Genomic DNA, 22,497 nt, shown 5'->3' on the forward strand with positions numbered 1-22,497 from the left:
TGCATGCAGGTACTGCTCTAATGCTGTCAAACAGGACGTTTTTCCATCTGTTCTGACTTTGACAGTTGCTTGGTATTCTTGTTTTAACTATACTCTGGAAAAGATTGCAAGAGTATTACTGCCAAGAAATAAGTGTAATTAAAGGAGCTCCCAGTATGAGTCTGATGGGGCAGCTGTATTTCTCTTTAAGTGCCCTGCTTTCTTGACCAATTAGAATTAGGAGCTTACTTTTTTGGCACTTCTAGATTTTTAGAATTGCCCAACTGTGCTCCTTCTCCACATTTAAGTGTCTTTGCAGTCCAAGAGTGAAGTGTTTCCTTCAAACTCCAAAAGCAGTGGTGAACAACATTGCAAATAAGTGTAGTGGAGAAGATGGGTCCTGCTGGCTTTGTAACTGAGCGGAAGATGGGAAGCAGAGATTGTGGATAATAGTTTTCCCAGGAGAGGTGGTACTAATGAAGTTCCAGCTTGGGAGCTGTGCTAGCTGGCCTGTTCGCAGGTGGTTTCGAAAGAAGGCTGGTATAGAAGTGCTAGGGTTTGTAGCTGATAGAAAACTTCTTTAAAACCTTCCAATCTGGCAGAAATCTCAGGAGGAATGGGGAGATAAAACGCAGGTGACATTGGCTGTGCAAAGGCGCATGGAGGAGAGAGAGCAGAGACTAAATATGCCTGGTGGTGGGCTCAGAATTCCCTGCTGGCACAGGAGGTGCAGGGTTAGAGGTAGGGGGTTTAAAAAAAAAATGCCAACCACAAGTTGGTCAAAAAAGCAGCAAAGTGGTGGGAATTCTCAGGAAAGGACTTTATTGGGTTATGCTCACATCCTGTAGAAGTTGCACCCACGCTGATATGGAGTTGTGGCATCAGCCCTGCTTTTAGCAAGAGCTTGGACTGCACAACTGCAGAATTCCCTTCTAGCAAAATGAGAATTCTCTGATCTGAAAAGTACATAGCAGAAGATGTGGAGAAGGGCGAGCAAGGCACATCTGAAGGGAGAGCATGAGCAGGAGAAGTGGAACATTCCAGCCATTAATGAGAGGGTCTTAGAGGATGGGGCTGAAGTGGTGGTGGTTGGGTGTGGAGAATCAGTTCCTGAGTTGGTGGTTAAACTGACCCCACCAAGCTCTGCTCCTTCTCTTGCAGCCTCTTCTGGAAGTCCAGTCCCTGTTGTGGGAGACTCCTCTTTCTCCCCGTTTTGGGTTGGGCACAGACACAGAAGTCTTCTCTGTGTCTGGAGCTTGATTCTTGCTAGTTCCCCTGAACCTCCTGGCCATGTCCTTCGGCCTCATCTTCCTCATCTTCCTGTCTCCCAGCACTGCCCTGGAAACCTGCTACTTCCCCTGCAGTCTGCAGTCCCCTACAAAGTAGCTGCTAGAAGTACACCTTGTGTATGATGTGGCAGTAGTAGTTAAGGCATGTTTGTATGTTGTTTGGAATAACAGATTGAAAAGACACTTGACTAATTAGGTGTCTTAGAATTAAACTGTGAATTATCCAGGTTATTGGCTTGGCCACCAGTATAAATGGATTTAAACTGTGGTTTATAAATTTACAGGACAAGGTGCTATTATGATGCTATTAAACACAATATCCAGATGCATCTGCTGGCAGAGAAGACAGGAAATCCCCCTCTGGTCCTGCAGTTATTCTGAACCTATCTGTTGTTGTAGGCTCTGTCCCAAGGTGGGATCAGGGATGGATGTTGGACTTGAAGAAGCCCTCCTTTGATCCAGTGCAACTGTTCTTACTGTTGAGGGTTTCTTTTCTCTGTTGAGATGTAATGTTGTAGGGGAGAAGTCTTTATGAGAAAAATCCAAACTGTAAGTAAATTCAAACACTCATATTGGCAGAGGAATCCTGTGCACCATGACTTCGTAAACAAGGAGTTGACTCTGAGCAAGTGGATAACACAGACACTTCTGGAAGTTGGTCCTGGCATCTGAATTCAGTTCAGAGATAGCTCTTGCCAAACTCGAGAGACTTCGCCAGGCTTTCCTTAGAGCATGAGAGCACCTTTAGACTTGTGGAGGGAACAAGTAATAAACTGAAATGCCTAAAACAGATATGTCACAGTCAAATAAAAATGCATGACCCTCCTAAATCCTTAGGGAGCAGCTACAAAGGTTTTGTGTTACTCTGAGACCACAGAGAGGGCTTTATCCAGGTCAGATATGTTATTTTTAGAGCTGCTTAAAATCTTGGGCTTTCTGACTCACATAATATTTCAAGGCATCATTTATTTTTGAGTTGGAAGGAGAAAAAACACCTCAAATACATTTGGTAGAATAGAAAATTTTGAAGAGTGCAGTGCAGTCATCTGTTTTGGTGCATCTTACCTACAAGAACCAGTGAAAGGAGGGAAAGGAGCAGTTGGAATCACCTGGAAATTAATCTGCCTAGAACCTGGGGGAATGTGGGGGTGTGTAAAGACAGCCAGGAATCAGCAGTGTTTTGTAAGGGGAAGTTCTAGGGTATGGTAAAAAGAGAATATGGGAAAATACAAATGGTTCTCTAGCAGGAATGTGTCCCTCCCTCTCCATAGTGTTTCCCAAGGCTCCTTGGCACCTTGTCTTGCTGAGTGGTAGCTTTCTTGCCCTCAGCATTCATTTCCCTGGAGTAAATCAGCTCTGTAGGACCAGGGGGAAAAGTGCTTCCCACGTCAAGGGAGAGTTCTGCAACATGGGCCCGTGTGCTCTCTGCCCTTCCTAATGCCAAGGTCCAGAGGGACAGTTGGCAGTCCTGCCTGGAATGGTGGGGAGGTCAGATTAAGGTTTTGGGAGCTTGCTGGGGCCTCTGGAGTGATGGACAAAATTGGGAGAGCAATTCCTTTTGGAGACATGATTTTAATGCTCCAAAAACCATGCAAGGCCTTTTGAATCTTTTTAAGGCTTATTTATCTCTAACCTTTCTCATCTGGTCTTGTGCAGGGCTGAGAGAGGATATTGAAGTTCAAATGCAGAATTTTGGGGATAAGTCCTAATGGAGTTTGTAGTCAGCATCCTCAGAGATGATGAGCCTCAGCTTTTCTAAAATAAGTAGAGGTGTGAGGCTGCCAGTTTCCAATGACTGTTCCTAGGCAGGGCATTTAAAAGCATCCTTTAGCTCCTTGGAATCTGGGAAAAGATGCAGCAAAGGCAAATCCTATTTGGAACCTCAGTGTTTTGTCAGGGGTTTGTTCCTAACCTTGTTCTCTCCTGACAGGCCCGGGTGAAGGATCTGGAAGACCAGTGTCGCAGTCAAACAGAGCAATTCAGCCTCCTGTCACAGGAACTCCAACAATTCCGACTTCAAACAGGAAAAATTGACCTTCTCACCTCCACTCTGGTGACTTCAGAGCTGCCCCTTGCTCTGTGCAGCTCCACCCCACAGCCCTGCTGGGAGAAGGGTAATTGCTGGACATGCCTTCGAGGGCTTTGACAAATGGGTTGATATTTATGTAAATGAAAAGGGCTAAGGGAGTTAATGCAAATATTCAGTATAATTTTGGCATCTCTGTCCCTATTGTAAATACTTTTAGTTCATTTTGTAAAGAGAAGTTGGCATGTCTGTGGCCAGGGAGAGCTGAGGTATCCAGTCTGTGTAACGAGGCACATTTGTAGAGACTTGGGCTGCTCCCTCGGATGCTCATTACTGATCCTGTATCCTGCCTGTGGCTGTAACTAATGGACAGCTGATTTTATTGCAGAGTCAGCTGTTCCTGGGTTGCTCCCCCATCAGAGCACAAAGAAGGTTCACAATGAAGGGAGTGACGAGCTGGAGCTGTCGCAGCGAGGGCCAAACACCACCGTGGGCTCCCCAGCTGCTCCCACCAGTGCTCAGAAACAATCCAAGAAAGGGGAGTCTCAGTCCAGCTCTTCAAAATCTGAATCCATGCAGAACAGCCCAAAATCCTGCCCAACTCCAGAGGTCAGTATGGGAGTCCCCTCTGCTACCTGTGCTTTCCAGCCAGAAGGCAATACATGCATTGTTGAGAGCACCAGTAAAGTTACATTCATTCCCTTCTGGCTGCCTGAAGAAAATGGAATAAACAAGGGGAAAACCATAGGAAAATACTGAAATTACTTGAGGTGTAATGTCTGTAATGCTCATTTGAATATATTGCTGTGTTCCATGAGGGAAACAGCTGGATAGACAGTGCCTGGGAGCTTGGAGGAATGGGATGGGATGTGTGAGGTAGCTCTTGCTAAGCTTCCTTGTGGCATCTCAGCTGCCACTAAGACATATAAAGGCTACAAACTAGAATTTTTGGCATGGGAAGAAACTGTGTCCAGACTATTTTTCACCTTGAGCTGTGAATGAGGAACTCAAACTTCCTGTGTGGTGTTTTTAGTTACTAAGATATTGGTGAAAGAAACCATGAGAAGATGCCAAGTTTGTGCTAAGAGGGATGGAGCTAACAGGCTTTGCATGTTTGTGTCACCAAGATCTCCTTGATGCTTGTTGCTTCTTCTCCCCAGGAACCCTTTTGTGGTGGTGTGGGGCTCCCTTGAGCAGGGGTTGATGCTCTCTCCTATGCATCACTGGAGGGGACAGACTTTAGGGAAGTGCTGTGAGCAGGGCCAGGTGTGGTGGCCTGAGGGGCACCTTTTGCTCTTTTTTTCCTGAGCACTAAAACTACTGAAGTGCTGAGGTGCCCAGGTCAGGACAGTCAAACAAAGGGCTGCTTCAGTGCCTGGCAGAGCCTCCCACTGTGTAAGAGGTCAGGGAAGTGCCATGTTCAGAGACAAAGTGAAGGTCACACCTGGGGAGGAGCAAGTATGGAACTGTTAGCAATTCTGTAGCAGGAAAAAAGCCTACTTTTTAGTTCAAGAAAAAGCTTGGAAGCCACCCTGCCTCCCTGGAGAGATAGATGCCTGCAGAGATCAGTGTGGGACCCTTGGAAAAGAGCCAGTGCCTGGGGTGTTTGGCTTCCACAGCACATAACTGTGGGAACATTCCAGGCTAAGCCCCTTCGTTTGGGTGTTACAGATTTTTGTTCTCCAAGGACATGGGGTAGGATTGCATTACAAGGAGTGCAGTACCTTGAAAAGATGCTCTGAACTCTTCCCGAGATTGGCTCTTTATGTGTTAAAAAAAATACTTTGTGTTCTGGTGCCTGCAATGGGTCTTCATCAAAAGTACATTTGCCTTGAGGTCTGCTTTAAAAAGGCAGCTTGAATTGGTTCATTGGCACAAGTTCAGACAAACCCCAGGGAGTGCATTGCCTCAAGGAGAAGAGTTGCATTACATAACCCATTGCCACTGGATGTAAAATCCCAACATTTCACCAGGATCAAAACAGCTGAGAGAAATTTCTCGAAGGTGCTTTGCCAGTAGGCACCAAATGCCCTGAAGGTGCAGCCTTCAGCTTAGGAAGTGCAGAAAGAGCTGCTGGCTAGAAAGGGAGAGGTTGTAACAGGAATGGGGGCTTCGTGCCCTGACTTTCATTCAGCATGTTCTGTTATAGCAGAGTCAGCTAAAACCAAAAATTTCAATCAAAGCTCTGTGTAAAGTACATAGACATCCTACAGAAAATTTACAGGTATTGGAGAGGACAGAAGCAGTTAAAGACTCCAACATCCGACAGAGCTCCTTTGTTCAGGTTGACATTTCTGTTGCAGACAGGCACAGTTACCATTTAGAGGTAGCAGGAAACCAATATGCTTAATTATGGGTGTGTGGGGTGGAAGAGGTTTCCAGAGCCTCTAGTCAAATCTCCTGCTCCAATGGGACTGTCACCAGCTTTAGATCAGCGTGGCCATGGCGCTGCTGAGCTCAGGCTACAGGTTCTTCAAGAATGGAGATCCCCCCAGCTCTGGGAACTGTTCCCAAGGCTGTATCACCCACCTGGGCAAGGAGTTTTTGCTGATGTTTGACTGGAAGCTCTGAAGCTCCGACTTGGGGCTGTTGCCTCTTATTACTACTTGCTCACCTAAAAAGTCATTCTTAGAGATGGTCCTTAGCCCAGGAGCCAGACTGACACCAGCCATGAGTTTAGAGGATGTGTTCACTATGTACAAACATTCTGAGTATTCTTTTACTCCTTATCTTTAACATTTTTAGGTGGACACTGCGAGTGAAATGGAAGAACTGGATGTTGACAGCATCTCCCTCATGCCAGAGCCAGGCAGCCAAGGCCCTGCAAAGCTCCAGGTGTTCTTAGCTCGATACAGGTACTGAGTGCTCATTGCTTGTGCTCTGTGAAGTTACACAGTTATCTACAGTTCCCTACTTCACAATCTTCTCTAGGATTCACCACTGTTAGGAGTGGATAATCATAGGTCAGACCTTTTATCTTATTTCTCCATGGGATTTTCACACTGGAAAAACTTGAGAGTGTCTAGCCTGAAGAAGAGAAGGCTCTGGGGAGAACTTAGAGCTCTTTCCAGTGCCTAAAGGGGCTCCAGGGGAGCTGGAGAGGGACTGGGGACAGATACCTGGAGTGGCAGGACAAGGGAATAGCTTCCCACTGCCAAAGTGCAGGAATGGATGGAATATTGGAATGGAATTGTTCCCTGGGAGGGTGGTCAGGCCCTGGCACAGGGTGCTCAGAGCAGCTGTGGCTGCCCCTGGATCCCTGGCAGTGTCCAAGGCCAGGTTGGACAGGGATTGGAGCAGCCTGGGACAGTGGAATGTGTTCCTGCCCATGGCAGGGAGTGGAGTGAGGTGAGCTTTTGGGTGCCTTCCAACTCAAAACATTCCATGATTGAATGATTTGAGACCTGTTACTTCCTGCACAATCCAGGCTTAGCTCAACAAAAGCACATTAAGCTCAGTAACTGTTCAGTGAACAGCACTGTGTGAAACTTTAAATATTGGTCTCTGTTGAAAATTAGTTCAACCTTACATATTCATTGAATTGTCTGTTTTTTTCAGATTAGTGCAAGTCTTCTCCAACGAATCTTATTCCAACAGTTAAGAAAATTTCAGCTTAGAATTCCTGAAATTTTTGGCCAAAATGCTTCTGGCTGTAATTTTTAAGGGAAAAAAAGCCAGATGTTTCAGATGTTTTGATAATTGTTGCCATTCACTGAGCCACCATGGTCAAGCCCAAGTTGCTACAGTTCGGTGTATTACCTATCCTTCAGCTTTTCCATTGGGAGGAAGAGAACAGGGATGATTCTGTGCTAGTGAGGAGCACATCAGATGTGATCTGTGTCTTCATGTGAGTCTTGGGCCCATAAGGTCTCAGTCAGATCACAAAGAAGTAAACATTGCTTTGGCATGATGAAATCCCTTCTAAGGGGTAAAGAGCAGGAATTGGCAGTAGGTGTTTGTAAAGATAAAGGTTTTTCATGAGGCATTTTCCTGTGAAATGAGACCCTCTGATCAGTTTGAGTATCCCCGGGTATGCAGGTTAGTACTGCCTAGAGTCCAAGCCATATCACCAATGTATGTCTAATTTTCTTGCTGGTGAAGTTTTTGGAGTGCTGTTTAAAATGTGGGGTTAGAGCAGGAGAAGACACCACAGCCTCTCTGTGCAGCCTCTTCCAGTGTTTGCTCAACCTCAAAGAAGTTTTTCCTCGGGTTCTGGTGGAATTTCCTGTTTGTTTGTGCCCACTGCCCCTTGTCCTGTTGCTGGGCACCAGTGGAAAGCATCTGGCCCCCTCCTCTTGACACCCACCATAAATATACCTATGCATTGATAAAATCCCCTTTCTGTTGACTTTTCTCCAGGCTGAATAGGCCCAGCTCCCTCAGCCTGTCCTCAGAGAGATGCTCCAATCCCTTCAGCATCCTTATATCCCTGTTCCTTTAGATGTCACAAGTCATCTGTTCTGCTCCTCAGAAATTATCTGTTATTAAATATTTTTATATGTAAACTACAGTTTACATATAAACCTTTGTCTGTAGATTTTGCTGCTTGCCAAAGTGGAGTCATTCCCAACGAATTGAAAGCTTATCAGCATCACAGCTGTAATGTGTTGCTGGGAAGGTTCCTATGCTAATTAAGTCTTCCAATTGTAAATATTTCAGCTACAATCCTTTTGATGGACCTAATGAAAATCCAGAGGCAGAACTTCCACTGACTGCTGGAGAATATATTTACATCTATGGAGACATGGATGAAGATGGCTTCTTTGAAGGTATGTTTTAGTAAAATGAAGAGTGACTGAACTGCTGTGGAGAGTTGGTTTCTCTCCAGAAAATGAGAGAGAAATTTAGCAAATCTTGAGACCTCAAGGTAAAGGGTTTCTACCCAAAGTTAGTTTGTTGGATGAGCAGATCCTGTTCAAAACTGCTTTATTTATGTTATGAATAAGTCTGAGCTATTAAATCTTTGTCTATTGATTTCAGTGGCAATTTTGCCACTACTTTCAGCAAGTTCCAGGTTTCATCCCCAATGGTTTCAGCTCCCATATGGTTCCTCCCTCACCATGGAGAGGAACATGTTCAGCCCCTTTTGCAGATGGGCTGTTTCCCTCTTTCCAGTGCCTGTAGTGAGCCAGGGACTGCAGCAGGTAATGGGGCCTCGTGCTCTTTTGACAAAGAGGGGATACATTAATCAACCCAGACTACAATTGTGACCTTTGCTGGTGTTACACAGTGTTGCTGTTTTGGTCCCTTTGCAAACATGATCGTGGTTGACTAAAAGGTGGATGGAATTGAAACCAAGATTTGTGGGCTGTAGATTTGTGCTGAGGTTTTTTTGTGGAGTCACTTGCTTAAGGGGTGATAAATTCCTGATTTCCTGAGGTGCTTTGCAAGAGCTGAGACAAATGCATGTGTGTTGCACTGCTTGCTCTGTGACTGCTCTGCCTCATTTTTTTTTCTTTCTATTCCCAAGCTTATCATTTATTTGTTTATTTATTGTTTAAAAAGATTATTCTTTACTAACCTTTTCTGCTTTCCCTGCTTTCAGTTGATCTGCTGTAGGTAGAGTTTGGAAGGGAGAAGGCAGTGCAGTCCCTGTGTGCTGCTCATCTGTGGTTTGATGGGTCTGCACAGACCAAGTGCTGTTTATCTGTTGTCCCCACAAGTCTTTTGGGACACCTTTAGTAGAGGAGTTAACTTAAGAAAGAGGCCAGAGCTAAATACAGAGCTGTGAAGATGGACTTTCTGGAGGAAGTACTGCAAACCCCAAATCTGTATGGCTGGGAGAAGACGTAAAATCATCCAGCTGCGTAGTTTGGGAAGGCTAAAAAAGTTAGTGAAAGAGCTGTGATGAGGAAGAATGGGATAATGAAGAAGGAGAAAGCCTTTAGCTAGTTACACAACCCAACTTTTTACTTAGCCGGCTTTGAAATGTGTGAAGCAGTGAGTTTCCTCACTGTGTCCTTTGGGACCTAACAAGGGAAGCCCTAGGAAATCAGGAAGCATTGCCAGGAATAACCTCCCTGAGATCTTTTCCACTCTTGACTTCAGAGCAGTTGTACCCTGGCAAAGATGTTGTCCCATAGTCCTGGCAGCTGAGCTGGAAGGCTCAATGGCAGGAGCAGTGGTAACAGGTGTCCTGTTTTTCGTTTAGGGGAGCTGATGGATGGCCGGCGAGGGCTGGTCCCCTCCAATTTTGTTGAGCGAGTTTCAGATGATGACCTCATGATGTTTCTGCCTCCGGAGCTGAATGATCTCACCCATAGCTCATACCAGGAGAAAAGTTTGGTCAGTACAAGCACCAGCAGTGGAGATAAGAGTGAGTTTTCCATTGAAGAGAGTAGCATCAGTCCATTGGCCAGCAGAGCAGAAGGAGACCAGGAGGAGCCCGTTAGTCACACAGCAGTGCCTTACCCAAGAAAACTGACTCTTATCAAGCAGCTTGCCAGAAGCATAGTTGTAGGCTGGGAACCACCTCTTTTGCCAGCTGGCTGCCCGGACATACAAAGCTACAACATCTATGTGGATGAAGAGCTACGTCAGAACGTGAAGAGTGGCCTTCAGACCAAAGCAGTGATAGAAAAGCTGGATTTACACAGCAGGGCTTACCGCGTGTCCGTGCAGACGGTGACGGAGCACGGCAGCTCGGATAAACTGCGCTGCACTTTCTTTGTGGGGCAGGATTTTGGCATGGCACCAACGATGCTGAAAGTCAGAAGCGTCACAGCCACGTCAGCAGAGGTCACGTGGCTTCCCTGCAACAGCAACTACAGCCATGGGGTGTATCTCAATGGGCAGGAGTGTGATGTGACCAAGCCGGGCGTGTACTGGTACACCTTCCGCAACCTGCAGCCCAGCACCCAGTATGTGGCCAAGCTGGAGGCCCGGCCCATGAAAAGTCCTTGGGAAGAGGTGCCCAAGGGGCAGGAGCAGGACTCAGCCGTGATACACTTCACTACCCCTCTAGCAGGTACTGCAGGCCTCTGCACATGGAGAGGCTGTGCTTAGCTGGCCCTTTGCTGGGAAGCCATAGGGCAGAGGGAAGCAAGGTTGATTAGGTCCCCAAAGCCTGAGGTGCTGCACTGTTTTGTCTTAATGTTTTTCTTACTTTATTTTAAAATTTGATTAGCCCTTTTGCTTTCATTTGCTCGGGGAAGACATCTTCTGTGCTGGTTGGAGCAGCTCGTTGGGCCGGGAAGAGATGGTTTACCATGACTTTGCTCCAAGGATTGCTGCATCTTGGCCTCAGCTACTTTTGCAAAGTTCTGTTTTCTGTGCATTAAAGCTTTCACGGAACAAGAGCACCTTATTTTCTCTGGTTCTGTCTCACATTTCCCAATACTGGCCTGGCTGTTGTAGTTCAGTTCTGCAGGGGCAAGTCTGGTTGGGAGTGTGCTCTTTGGTTCTAACCAGGGTTGAGCTTTATGCTGTAGCCAGATAAGAAGAGGAAATTGTGTTTGGTCTCTCACAGGCACACCTGATGCCCCTTTGGATGTCCAGGTGGAAGCTGGTCCCTCTCCAGGTATCCTGGTTATCAGCTGGTTACCTGTCACCATTGATGCTGAAGGATCTTCCAACGGGGTGCGGGTCACTGGATATGCCGTGTACGCGGATGGACAGAAGGTACTGGCTGTGCAGGGGGCTGGGGCTGTTGCAGGGGGAGCACGAAGTATCAGATGTTAAGACATGGAAAGCTTGATCCAGGAAGGTGTATTGAAGAGGCAGTGACAGTCCTTGGCCCAGAATGAGTGACGTCAGAGAAGGGACATTGCTTGGGCTGTGTGATGCACACTGCAAAAGACATCTATCTGGGTTTTGGAGGTGCTCCTGGAGCAGGACCCTCCAGCAGCAAAACAGCCTCCTCTGCTCAGCCCAGGCACTGGCCTGATCCTTTGGCAAACAGTCCCCAGGGTGTGGACAGAGTACAAGTACACAGCCACCACCGGGGCTTTCTTGCGAATGTGAGGACTGAGGTGTAATGCCCCAGCATAAAGTTGGCATCCCCACAGCATGGGCAGAAGAGTGGGGGGGGAATCTGCCCCTCTGCCATCCTTAGATGAGACCCCACCTGGAGAGCTGCCTCCAGCTCTGGGGCCCCCAACATCAGAGGAATGTGGAGCTGCTGGAGCGAGTCAGACGAGGCTATGGAGATGCTTCAAGGGTTGGAGCCCCTCTGCTCTGGAGCCAGGCTGAGAGAGCTGAGGGTGTTCACCTGGAGAAGAGAAGGCTCCAGGGGGATCTCAGAGCTCGTTCCAGGGCCTATAGGGGATTCAGGAGAGCTGGAGAGGGACTGAGGACAAGGAATGGAGGGACAGGACACAGGGAATGGCTTCCCACAGACAGAAGTCACGGTTAGGTGCAATACTGGGAAGAAATTGTTCCCTGTGAGGGTAGTGACGCCCAGGCACATATTGTCCAGAGAAGCTTTGGCTGCCCCAGCCCTGGTGGTGTCCAAGGCCAGGTTGGACGAGGCTTGGAGCAACCTGGGGTGCTCCAAGTGGAAGGTGTCCCTGCCCATGGCGGGGGCTGGAATGAGATGGTTTTTAAGGTTCCTTCCAACCCAAACCATTCCATCGTTTTAACATACAAACACCCCAGGGTTCTGTTTGTTCAGTACTGTTACTGATACAGAACATCCAAGGACATTCTGTATTGAAAATGTCCTGTGTTCTTATGCACACATGATGTTGTTTGAGGAGTACAGTGCAAAATAGAATGATGCTGTGTTGGCTAATTGCTCTTTTGTCGTGGAAATGCTTTTTCCTCTTCACAGGTGAAAAAAAGGAAGAGTCTGGGAAGGTCGTTGAAAGAGCGGCCTAAAAAAGGGAAAAGCTCCTTAAGGCTTAGGAAACAAGGAGGGTTAAAATTTGGAGTAGGAGAGGATATATTCATATTTTGTAGACTGTTCAGTTTCTCAAATTTCTCTTTAACATTCATTCTCCCCATACAGTGTGCAGAAGGGTGGGAATTGTGCACAGCTGCTCTCCAGAACTTTGGGTTCTATCAGCTTTGGGTTGGGAATTGAAGGGCTGAGCTGTGCACAATAAATAGTTCCTTCCTGTTCTTTTGCTTACAGGTGATAGAAGTTACTTCTCCAACCGCTGGGAGTGTCCTGGTGGACTTGTCCCAACTTCAAATGTTCCAGGTGTGCCGTGAGGTTTCTGTGAGGACGATGTCTCAGTATGGGGAGTCCGTGGATTCAGTTCCAGCCCAGATTTCTTCGGTCCTGCTGCAATCCTCCCACTGCACTTCCCCTGTGTGCACCACTGTCCCCTCCAGACTGCCTCGGTGGGCCCCCAGGGCCTTGCTGCCTAGCTGCAGCCCACAGCACAGGCTCCGACAGAAAATTCCTGCTGAGAGCTCAGATGCCAAATTGACTGATCCCTCTTCCAGCCCTGTTGGCTCAGCGCAGCCTCTGACAGAAAAAGCCTTTTCCCCACCACACCTCCCCTCCCCTAGTGCTTCCTTGGTGCAGGCTCCAGGCACTTCCCCACAGGGGTCAGACACTGAAGGAGACAAGAAATGCCTGAGTGTGCCTCCCCAACAGGCTGGCACAGTGCTCCCAGGGCCTGGCACGGAGCCTGGGCCTTCCCAGAAACAGGGAATGCAACAGCTGGGTGGAGGGACAGAGGTGCAGGTAAGTGCTTACATCTCCTGCCCAGTGCCAGGTATGCAGGGAAGGGCGATGGATCCTTTTTGGGAAGTGGGACAAAATGCCACTGAGCACCTTTCTGTGACACAGTGTCACCTCTGCGCCATCATCCAGTGGTGGCAAACTGTCAGAGTTTTGGCTACTGTTGTGTGCCTGGAAGATGCAGCTCACCTCTTGATTCTGTTTGCTAGCATATGAGGAACAGTGAGAGAAGGAAGAATTTGCAGAGTTAAAAGGTTAAAAGGATGTTCCCATGTTAGTCTGGCATTGCTGTGCTCTCTGACTTGAAGGGACCTTCTCCAGTCTGGTGGGTTTGTACAAGACAGTGGTAGAGCACCTTAGTGGATGGCAGAGGAAGGCAGCTGTGGCTGCAGAACTGGCAAACTGTTCTGACACTGGCTATTTAGGGTTCCCAATGGGTGAGTGAAATTTCCAGTGGTACTCCCAGTAGGGTGGGTGAGCGCTTTCAGAGTTCTTTTAGGACAGTGGTGAGTATGTCTGAGAGCCGTATAATGATGGTGAATGATTGTTCTGTGATGATGAGGAAGTGGGCCTTCCTGTTGTGGGATGTATTACATCAGTGAAAAGGATCTATTTCCTATTCTGACTTTTGACATCAGAACTCATAGGAGTGCTTCAAACTGTTAAATTTAGCACAACTTTATTAATCATGGCAGTGTGACCTTGTGAAGGGTCAGAGTTAGGCTGAGACTTCTGAAAATTGCTGAAGCAAGAGCAACATGGTGGGCCCAAGCCCAAAGGCCAGCTCAATACCCAGAAGATCTGGGTTGATGTTGGATTTTGAGTCCAAAATTTCAGAGGTCAGTGCCTGGTCATTTGCAGCTCACAGTTCCTTGGGTCAACTGGTGGATTCATTTACCCACATTTCATAGAATCATGGAATGGTTGGGGTTTCAAGGCTCATTAAAGATCATCTGGTACCTGACAGGGACACCTTACACTAGGCCAGGCTGCTCCAAGCCTCATCCAACCTGCCCTTGAACACTTCCAGGGATGAGGAGTGTCATGGTGGATTTGTCCCAAATTCACATGTTTGTGGTGTGCCAGGAGATTTCTGTGAGAATGATGTCTCAGCCAATGGATTCAGTATCAGCCCAGATTTCCTTGTTTTTTTGTGACACTCTTACTGCACTTCACCTCTTCCCAGCAATGTTGCCTCTGGACATTCAGTGTCTGGTGTAGATGGCTGCACTTGTGGTGGTTGCTTTGCCTCCTTTGTGGAGAGGAGTGAAATGAGTGATCCCAGGATGCAAATCATCCTTCTCACTTGAGGTGTGTCTCTTCACTTGGCTGTCAGCAAAGGGAATCAGGGCAGGAAATCTGAGCTGTGAGATTAGACATGAGATCAGGACCTGCCTGGCTTTTGTCCAGAGGACATTGAGAAGCTTGACACTGCAATGTCTCAATGTCCCTGGGGTCTGATCCTTCAGTGTTTTCAAAGTGCCTGGTACATAAGGACAAGTTTGTGCTCCATTGCAAAATGCAGGGAGGCTCCCTTGGTTTAGAGTAAGAGAAAGAGGTGGTTGATAAGGCCCACCTGCCTTACCCTTCTTGTTTCTGGAGCTCCATTCCTCCATCTCCCAGAGCTTTTCTTGGACTGGTTGGAATACAGATGAAAATTTTCTTTAATTCTCACTAGGTGATCTAATCAGGAGCTTGTTGCACTCTCTCTGTTTATTGTTCTTCATTAATTCTCATTTTCTTCACACCCCAGGAAATCCTGGAGTAGTATCCTCATCTCCAGCTCAACCCAACGTGCTGATGTCTAGGCCATTACTCTGGCAGATGACAGTGGGAAATAACCTTGTTGTATAGCTTGGGCTCTTCTTGCAGCCCTGAAACTTGTTACTCTCCATGCCCTTGTGGGCCTTGCTGAGCTGCAGCACTGGGGGCACCCTGTGTCACCTGGGACCTGAGGACAGGGAGGGCTTTGTTCCAGGGCTGCCCAAGATTCCCAGCTGCAAGTTGCCTAGAGCAAAGAACATGTCAGAGGGTCAAAGAGTTTGGGGTGATAAGGCTCCATTTTGGTGCATAAATAGTCTGAGACACCTCCCCTTGATTTCACTGTTGGTTTGTTTCCCAGATGGAGCAACCAAGAACCAAAACACTGGAGCAGGGAAGCCCGGTGGACAGTGGGGTGAAGCTCCAAACAGAAACCTGCCATGTGTGCTCTGTGCAGGAGATACCCAAAGGTCCCAGTGCTGACATGGAGAGAGAGGCAGAGAAGCATCTGAGCCCAGAGCCTCCGTCCTCCCCCAGCCAGGCTGGGGAAATGCAGGGCGCCTTCCAAGATGGGAACACGAATGGGAGCAGCTGCCAGGGCTTCCTGAGATTGTCTTCTGGCAAGGAGGTGATGAAAGAAATGTCCAGAGGGAAAAGAGAGGTTTGTTTAACCTTGGCTTGTGTCCCTGGAGGGATGTGAACTGTTCTTGGCCTCCTAAGTTTTCCAGCCTTAGACAGTGCTGTTCTGCAGGCTGTGAAGTGAGGCTGATGGTTGTGTGTGTCCATATGTGCCAGTTACTCCCTTGGGTGCTGCCTGCTTCCTTTCCTGCCACACCTGAGCTGTGTGTGTGCTCAGAGAAAGGAAAAATGCTCCTTTGTTGCTGAAATAGAGTCTGGGAGAGCTGAGAAAATGTGTTTTACTTTTCAACAGCAAGAAGAAAAACTGTCAGAAATGGGCCACCGACAGTTGACCCTTTTCACTGAGCACAACCGGAGTTCTGACCTTTCAGATATTTTGGAAGAGGAGGAAGAAGATGAGCTGTCTTCAGAAGCTCTGGAAGAGAAGAAATGGGACCAGAGAGAGCCATGTTCCCAGGAGAATGGGGAAAAGGTAACCTGTTCTGAGTGCTGCTTGTGGGGAGCGCCGGTGCAGCCATCGCATGCCATCAACTCACAGGAGGAGGGACTGGGCTGAGCCTTTCCCAAGGTCCTGCTGCTCTGCTTTTACTCCCAGTATTGGCTCAAGGTAGCAAAAACACAAGTTCTTTGGGAGAGGGAAGGGTGTTTGTTTGTAATAAATGGAGCCAGGATTTAATTAGTTGGAAGAACACACAGTGTGATGTGGTGTTTAAAATAAATGGGGACTGATTTGAGTTCTTAACACAGACAGTAAACAGGGAGCAGTCAATGCTCTCAGGCACAGGGTGTGATTTTTGGGGTGTCCTATGCACGGCCAGGAGTAGGCCTCAATCCTTGTGCGTCCCTTCCAGCTCTGGATATTCCCTGATTCTGTGATTATTTGGCTTAGATCTTGATGCTTTCTGTTGCCAGGGATGGCACGTAGGAGGAGAGTTGTGGCTTTGTAGTTCAAATGCTGCAAGGGATGAAATCCTGCCTGAGCTGAGCTGTAAGTGTCCAGTTTAATTCATGCTCAAAGAGCTAAATCTGGTCTGAATGCACCTGTGGGAATGTGATTCCAGCTGCATGGCCTGGAACTGGTGTGTAACCATACAGATTACAGCAGTTGGCATGAATATCCACGAGGGAAAGCACTGAGGGTGAGAGACTGGAAAATTAAAAAGCTTTCCAGGAAATGTAATATGCCCAGATGGCAAGAAAGCACCTGCTCTTTGATTTTTCACGTGACCAAAGAACATCTGTAGTTGATGGTGCCCTGTGTGGCTGCTGGTCTGTAGGGATGAGGCTGGTGAGCACTAAATGGTACCAGACAATGTAGTGACTCTGGAGTAAATTTCCTTTTCTCCTTCTGAAGGGTCTTCTGCTTCCCAGGTGAGGGATTGAAGCACATCAGGAGCCCCAGGAGAGCCTGGTGGCTGGAGGGGCTGGGGCTGCCTCTGAAGGTTTTGGAAGGGCTTCCAGTTGTTGGGATTGGACTGGGAAAAAATGGAAGAAAAACAAGTTTCCTGGAGAGAGAAAGAAGGAAATAAGAGCAATCAAGAATGCTATTCTTTTTTTTTTTTTTTTTCTTCGATGTTTTATTGACTGGATAAAGTGATTGTTTTCTGTACTGGCAGTAACAGAGTGAGGGTGACAAGATGCTGAATTGGGAGAGGATGTGAGGGGCAGGAAGCTTTGGGGCACAGACCTCCCATTACCACCTTATGGATTGAAGGGGATTGGACTGGAATAGGGCTGTTTTCTAGGATTCTGCATATTTAACTACATTTTCTGTTACCTCAAGACTCCTCAGCCAGCTCTTCCAGGATCCAGAGGATGAGAACACGGAGGAGTGGTGCTTTAAAAATGTTTATCCTCAAACAAGTTGTTTAATCACTGAAACCATTTATTATATTAAAACTCAAAAGCAGAAACCACAACTTTGCAAACAGCTAGAAGTAGTCTTACTGAACTTTTTTTTGGTGTATTTATGAATTCTCTATATTCCTAATTGGTGCTAACAGGGCAGGAGCCTTGAGCCATGTTCTGTAAAGAGAGTTTGAGAAAATTTGAGGGGTTTTTGGTCTAGAGGAGTTGAGTGGGAGATTTTGTACCCGCCTATTTGCGTAATGGTTAAAAGGATGAGAGCCAAAGTAGTCTTGTTTCTGGGAGATGATGCATTAAAAGAGGCAGAAATCATGAGCTGCTGTTTGGGATGTTCATGTTGGAGATGCGTTCAAACCTCTTACTCAGGAGGACAGCGCAGCCTTGGGATCGGTCCCCAGAGGGTTCAGGATCTCCATTCTTTGGTGTTTTCAAACCTCATCTAAGCAAAGACATGGATTTATTGTTGGCAACAGTCCTGCTGTAATTAGGAGACTGAACTGCATACCTCTGGAGGCCCCTTCAGCCAATTCTAAATATAATTCAAGACCAAGTTTTGCTTGGAAAAAGCTATAGAGATTGGAACTATCAGTAGACAGCTTGCAACTGCCTTTGTTTCTTGCTCACTCTGGTTCAGTTTTTGATTATCTCTGAACAGAGCTGCATATGGCTGTAGTTTAAAGTAGCTACACATGCTTTGTAATCTATTTGTAAATGCCTTCAGAACACATTAATAATTTAACTTGTCAGGGAAGGTGAACAAGAGACCTCCAGGGGTATCTTCATACCAAAATGACATTATGCACCTGGGGATTTTACCTTTTATTTTACTGTTAATGTGATCAGAAATAAACCCATAAATTCTACAATTGGTCCACAACAAATTTTAAAATTCAGCAGTGTTGTCCTCAAAATTTTCTGTAACCTTGTAGGCTCTTACTCATCTGCAAGTGAAACTCATATCTGTGTGGCCCTTTGAGGTAAAGGGTTTTCCTTTGTTTTTGTGGGAACTCTGCTCCTGGATTTGCAGACAGGAACCTGCAGTAAGGCTGCACTTTGCTAGGAGACGAGAAGGGCCCAGGCAGCAACATCTCCAAGGGGTGTCCTACAGCACAGGGCCATTCCCTGTGCTCCAGGGAGAGGACATAGCTAAGGGGGACCCATGGCTCTGTGGGTGAGCCCTGTGGACAGAAAAGCCCACTCAGCTCTGTTGTGGAGGGATGGTGCCTCTCCTGCCCCCATCCCTCCCAAAGGTGCCAAGCCGAGAGGAATCATTGCTGTGGTAGGATGAGAGGTGCTGCAGGTAGAGCTGCGTGTGTGTACAGGAGAGGCTGGGAGGGAGCTCTTCCATGCATTTGCCTTCCTCGCTTCCTGCCGCATTGCTGGTTCATCTGATTGTTTTTGCCAGAAGATCCATCACTCCCTCTGCCCCCTCCCCTTGCTTTGCTGCAGCCACAGCTCCATCCTGCTCTGCTGGGAGGGAATCAGGGTCACTTTGCCTCTTGTTTTAATGTTTATTTCCTCTCTTTTTTCCTTTGCTTGTCCTGGCTGTGGCTTTTCTCGGGGTCTGGGTACAGATGGATCTTTGTGATACTGACAGCGATGAGGAGATTCTGGAGAGGATCCTGGAGCTCCCGCTTCAGAAGAACCACAGCAAGAAGTTGTTTAGCATCCCTGAAGTGACTGAGGATGAGGATGAAGATGAGGATGAGAAGGGTGTTACAGAAGAAAAGACAGGCCCTCAAGACTCCTTGGAAACACCAACCTACCATTCAGGAAGAACAGAGAAACCACCCAACAGTGAGGAGCCATTTCTAAAGGAAGATGGGAGTAACACCTCCATGGATGTCTCTGCTCAGACTCCTCAGGGGGAGCACAGTGCTAAGGAGAGCAGAGCGGAGGCTGACCGTGCAAATCCTGTGTTTGACCAGCTGTCTTGCAGTCAAAAGAAGGCACACTGGAACTGGGGCTATCAGGAGAATGATACAAAGTCTGGGAGTGGGACAAGTCCTTCTTGGAACAAGAAGAAGGGAAATAATTATCGGGAGAAGATCCGGAGTCGGCCTGAGATAAGTAGGAAGAGACAGAGTGATCTAACAGAGCACTGCAGTCGTCTGCTGGGCAACTGCAGCCAGATGGGGAGCGGGTTATACAGAGCTCCCAGTCTCAGGGAGGAGCTGAATGTTGTCAGCAGTGCTGGTGGAAAGGAGGGGTTGGATTTGTACAGCCGGGCCAGACAAGGCACCTTACGGAAAAAAGCCCCAAGAGCAGTGGGATCAGGGGGGGCAGAACCAGCCGTGATAGCACCGCACTGCCCCAGCCCCAGGAGCCTGGAAATAGATGTCGAGTATGACTCCGAAGATGATCAGGATTCAACCTGTGCATCCTCCCTAGAGAGCAGGCTGTGGCCACAGAAGTCCCAGAGCTGCCAGGGGGACTGGAGTGATTGCTCCAGTCAGTCTGAGGTTGCCCACCTGGGTGGCAGAAGGGACCTGACCAGGCTGGAGATGATGGAAGAGCAGGGTATGGAGTGGGCCAGGTCTCCGAGCCGGCACCTACGATTCTTCTGCCGGGAGAAGGAAGCCCCGAGGTGTGAGAGCAGTTCTGAGGAGCAGGGCTGGGAGCTGGACTGTAAGTCACCTGGCTGGCGAAGGAGGCTCGAACATTCTTCGAAGGGGATACGTAGCACCTCCTTGCACAAAAGGGTTGGGTGACTTTTCCTATTCTGGCTTTGAAGCAGCTTGCAGTGGTGCTGGCTTCCCTCTGCTTCCCTGGCCTGCCTGTATCTTGCTTTGTTCAGTGTTGTCCAGAGAAAGGACCCTCCTCTAGGATTGCCTGGAAGAATATCTGAGAGATTCTGTAGTTCTGTGCTGCTCCATGGCTTTTCTTGTAGTAGCTGCTTCTGCTTTTCCTGCTCCCTGACCAAGTGTCACCGATGCAGTATTCCTTTTCACACTGGGTCTTCCTCCCCATGGCAGGAGGCTGTGGGACCCAAGCGAAAATCCCTGGTGTAATAAGCTGATTGGTGAAAGCTTTGTGTAGATGCTGACTGTAATGTCATTGCCTTCCCTTGAAATGCCCTTTCCTGCATCTTCACCCTTACCAAGGGGATCGTCACTGGTGCCTGGCAGAGTGCCTGCCTGTCCTCAGTTCTGTTTTCCAACTCCCTTGGTCTTTCCAGCTCTAGAGTGTCTCTGAAGAGGAATGTTGCATTTGGATGCACTGCTCTTTGTGGAGTGCGTTTGGGCTGAGCGCTGTTCAGGGAGTTGGAAGGCAGAGGCTGCTACTAATTCTCTGCTGGTTCCAATTGCAGGCATCCAGTCATAAAGATTCCAGGGGCCTGGAGCCGCCTGGCACAGCCGCCTGGCAGGCTCCTAGCCGGAGACGGAGCAGGAGTGAGAGAAGAAGCCAAATGCAGAAACCTTTGCTCTCTAGTCCAGGTGAGCAGGAATGGGGAGAGAGGTGGGCAGGAGAGTAGGAGAGATGGAAGCTCCTGGAAATGGCTGGGGAGAGGCTGGCAGGCAGTGCCTGGCCCGTAGACTGCTGGGGCAGGGCTGACGTTCTCTCTGCTGTGTTCCCCTTGTGTACAGGCCTTCCAAGGAGCTCTGCTCCTGAGAGCTCCGGCAAAGATGATGGCATTCGGATCTTTGTGGCTCTCTTTGACTATGATCCTGTCTCCATGTCCCCTAACCCTGATGCAGCAGAAGAGGAGCTCCCATTTAAGGAGGGGCAGATCCTGAAAGTAAGAATTTAGTGAACATCTCCTACTCTATGGATCTGTCTGGTGTTCCAGGGGAGCATAAACCTTGGGAGGTCTGCAGTTTCCTCATGAGGGAAGTAGAGGGGCAGATGCTCATATTTTCTCTCTGGTGACCTTATGGAATGGCTGGAGCTGTGTCAGGGAGGGTTAGGCTGGATATCAGGGAAAGGTTCTTCCCTCAGAGGGTGCTGGGCACTGCCCAGGCTCCCTAGGGAATGGTCAGGGCCCCAAGGCTGCCAGAGCTCCAGGAGCATTTGGACACTGCTCCCAGGGATGCACAGGGTGGGATTGTTGGGGTGTCTGTGCAAGGACAGGGACTGGACTGGATGGATGATGCTTGTGGGTCTCTTCCAACTCAGGATATTCTATGATTCTTTGTGCAGCTCAGTCCCTGCAGCATAAACAGTCTATTTCCCTTTGCAGGTTTGTGGAGACAAGGATGCTGATGGTTTTTACAGGGGGGAATGTGCTGGAAGGGAGGGATACATTCCATGCAACATGGTGTCAGAAGTCCCTGTGGAGAGTAGTGAGCTCAAGCAGCAGCTCCTAAAGCAAGGGTTCCTGCCTGCGGACACGGAGAGCTCAGGTACTGTGTGTGTGTATGTGTGTGCCACGCTCCTGTGGCTCTTTGCTGGAATGTTGGAAGCTCAGTCCTGCTATTGTGTGTGGCCAGTGCAGCCACCAAACCCATCTGGAGGGCTGTCCTTGGATCTGCAGCCTGATTTAGTGGCTGCTTCTTAGCAGGGGCATCTGGCTGGATGTGGGTGTTACGAGCTCTCAGTTCATCCCTGGCTCCACTGCCAGCGTTTGCAGCTGCTCCTGGGCTTGAGGTGTGTGAATTCAGCACAAAGTAAGGCTGAATCTTGCTAGGGACAGGGAAACAGAAGCATTTGAAGAGCAGCTGAAGTATGTGAACAAGAGTTTTCACTCTGTTTCCTCCTTTGTTTTGAAAGCCTGTGAACGGAACTCTTGGGATGACCCTGCTCTTGGGTGAGAGAATCTGTGACTTGGGAATGGAGATGTGAAAGGGGGAGGAAAGGTGTGAGACAGCAAGGTAGGCAGACAGGAGTGTACAAGGAGCAGATCTGGTGGTTGGGTTCCTCCTTACTCCCTCCCTGAAGTATGTGGTCCGTGCCTTGTGCACTGCAGAGGCTTTCCTGTTCCTTCCCTCTCATGTACTCAGGGAGGAGAGGGAGCCGCCCTGGGATGTGCAACCAGCGCAGCTCAGGCTGAGTCAGGCTTGGTGGCTGTGAGCTGCCCCTGCCATGAATCCCGGTGTCCCTGGGCCTCTCCCTCATGCCTGCCAGCTCTCATCATGCACTCCTCTGTGTACCCTCTATTGCCAGTGCCAATTGTTGGATCTGCTCCACTTGTTAAAACACCAGGATATTCCTGGTTTGGCTGGTCCCTGTTTCCCTGCCAGTTCAGCAATGAAAAATAGCACAAGTGTTGGTCATGGCAAAGGTAAGCCCTGACATTGCCTGAGCTGGGAAAAAAGCCCAAATCAACTTAAAAATAAGAAAACTCAAGGGAAAAAAAAGGAGAAATC

General features: G+C 48.3%; 1 protein-coding gene across 2 annotated transcripts in view; it reads left to right on the forward strand.

The window, feature by feature from the left end:
- Positions 1-22,497, forward strand: part of TSPOAP1 (TSPO associated protein 1) — a 67,248-nt gene that overhangs the window by 30,867 nt on the left and 13,884 nt on the right. Inside the window, exons 12-24 of one of the 2 annotated variants that reach the window (XM_030962592.1) lie at positions 3,199-3,382; positions 3,683-3,903; positions 6,040-6,149; positions 7,954-8,063; positions 9,446-10,261; positions 10,763-10,914; positions 12,368-12,928; positions 15,048-15,347; positions 15,618-15,797; positions 18,766-19,893; positions 20,502-20,628; positions 20,779-20,930; positions 21,372-21,534. In XM_030962592.1, the coding sequence (XP_030818452.1) occupies positions 3,199-3,382; positions 3,683-3,903; positions 6,040-6,149; positions 7,954-8,063; positions 9,446-10,261; positions 10,763-10,914; positions 12,368-12,928; positions 15,048-15,347; positions 15,618-15,797; positions 18,766-19,893; positions 20,502-20,628; positions 20,779-20,930; positions 21,372-21,534 (4,204 nt within the window). The remainder of the gene's footprint in view (positions 1-3,198; positions 3,383-3,682; positions 3,904-6,039; positions 6,150-7,953; positions 8,064-9,445; positions 10,262-10,762; positions 10,915-12,367; positions 12,929-15,047; positions 15,348-15,617; positions 15,798-18,765; positions 19,894-20,501; positions 20,629-20,778; positions 20,931-21,371; positions 21,535-22,497) is intronic. The other variant, XM_030962593.1, reaches the window with a different exon arrangement.

The sequence above is a fragment of the Camarhynchus parvulus genome, chromosome 19 (assembly GCF_901933205.1).
Source record: "Camarhynchus parvulus chromosome 19, STF_HiC, whole genome shotgun sequence".
Classification (NCBI taxonomy): Eukaryota; Metazoa; Chordata; class Aves; order Passeriformes; family Thraupidae; genus Camarhynchus; species Camarhynchus parvulus.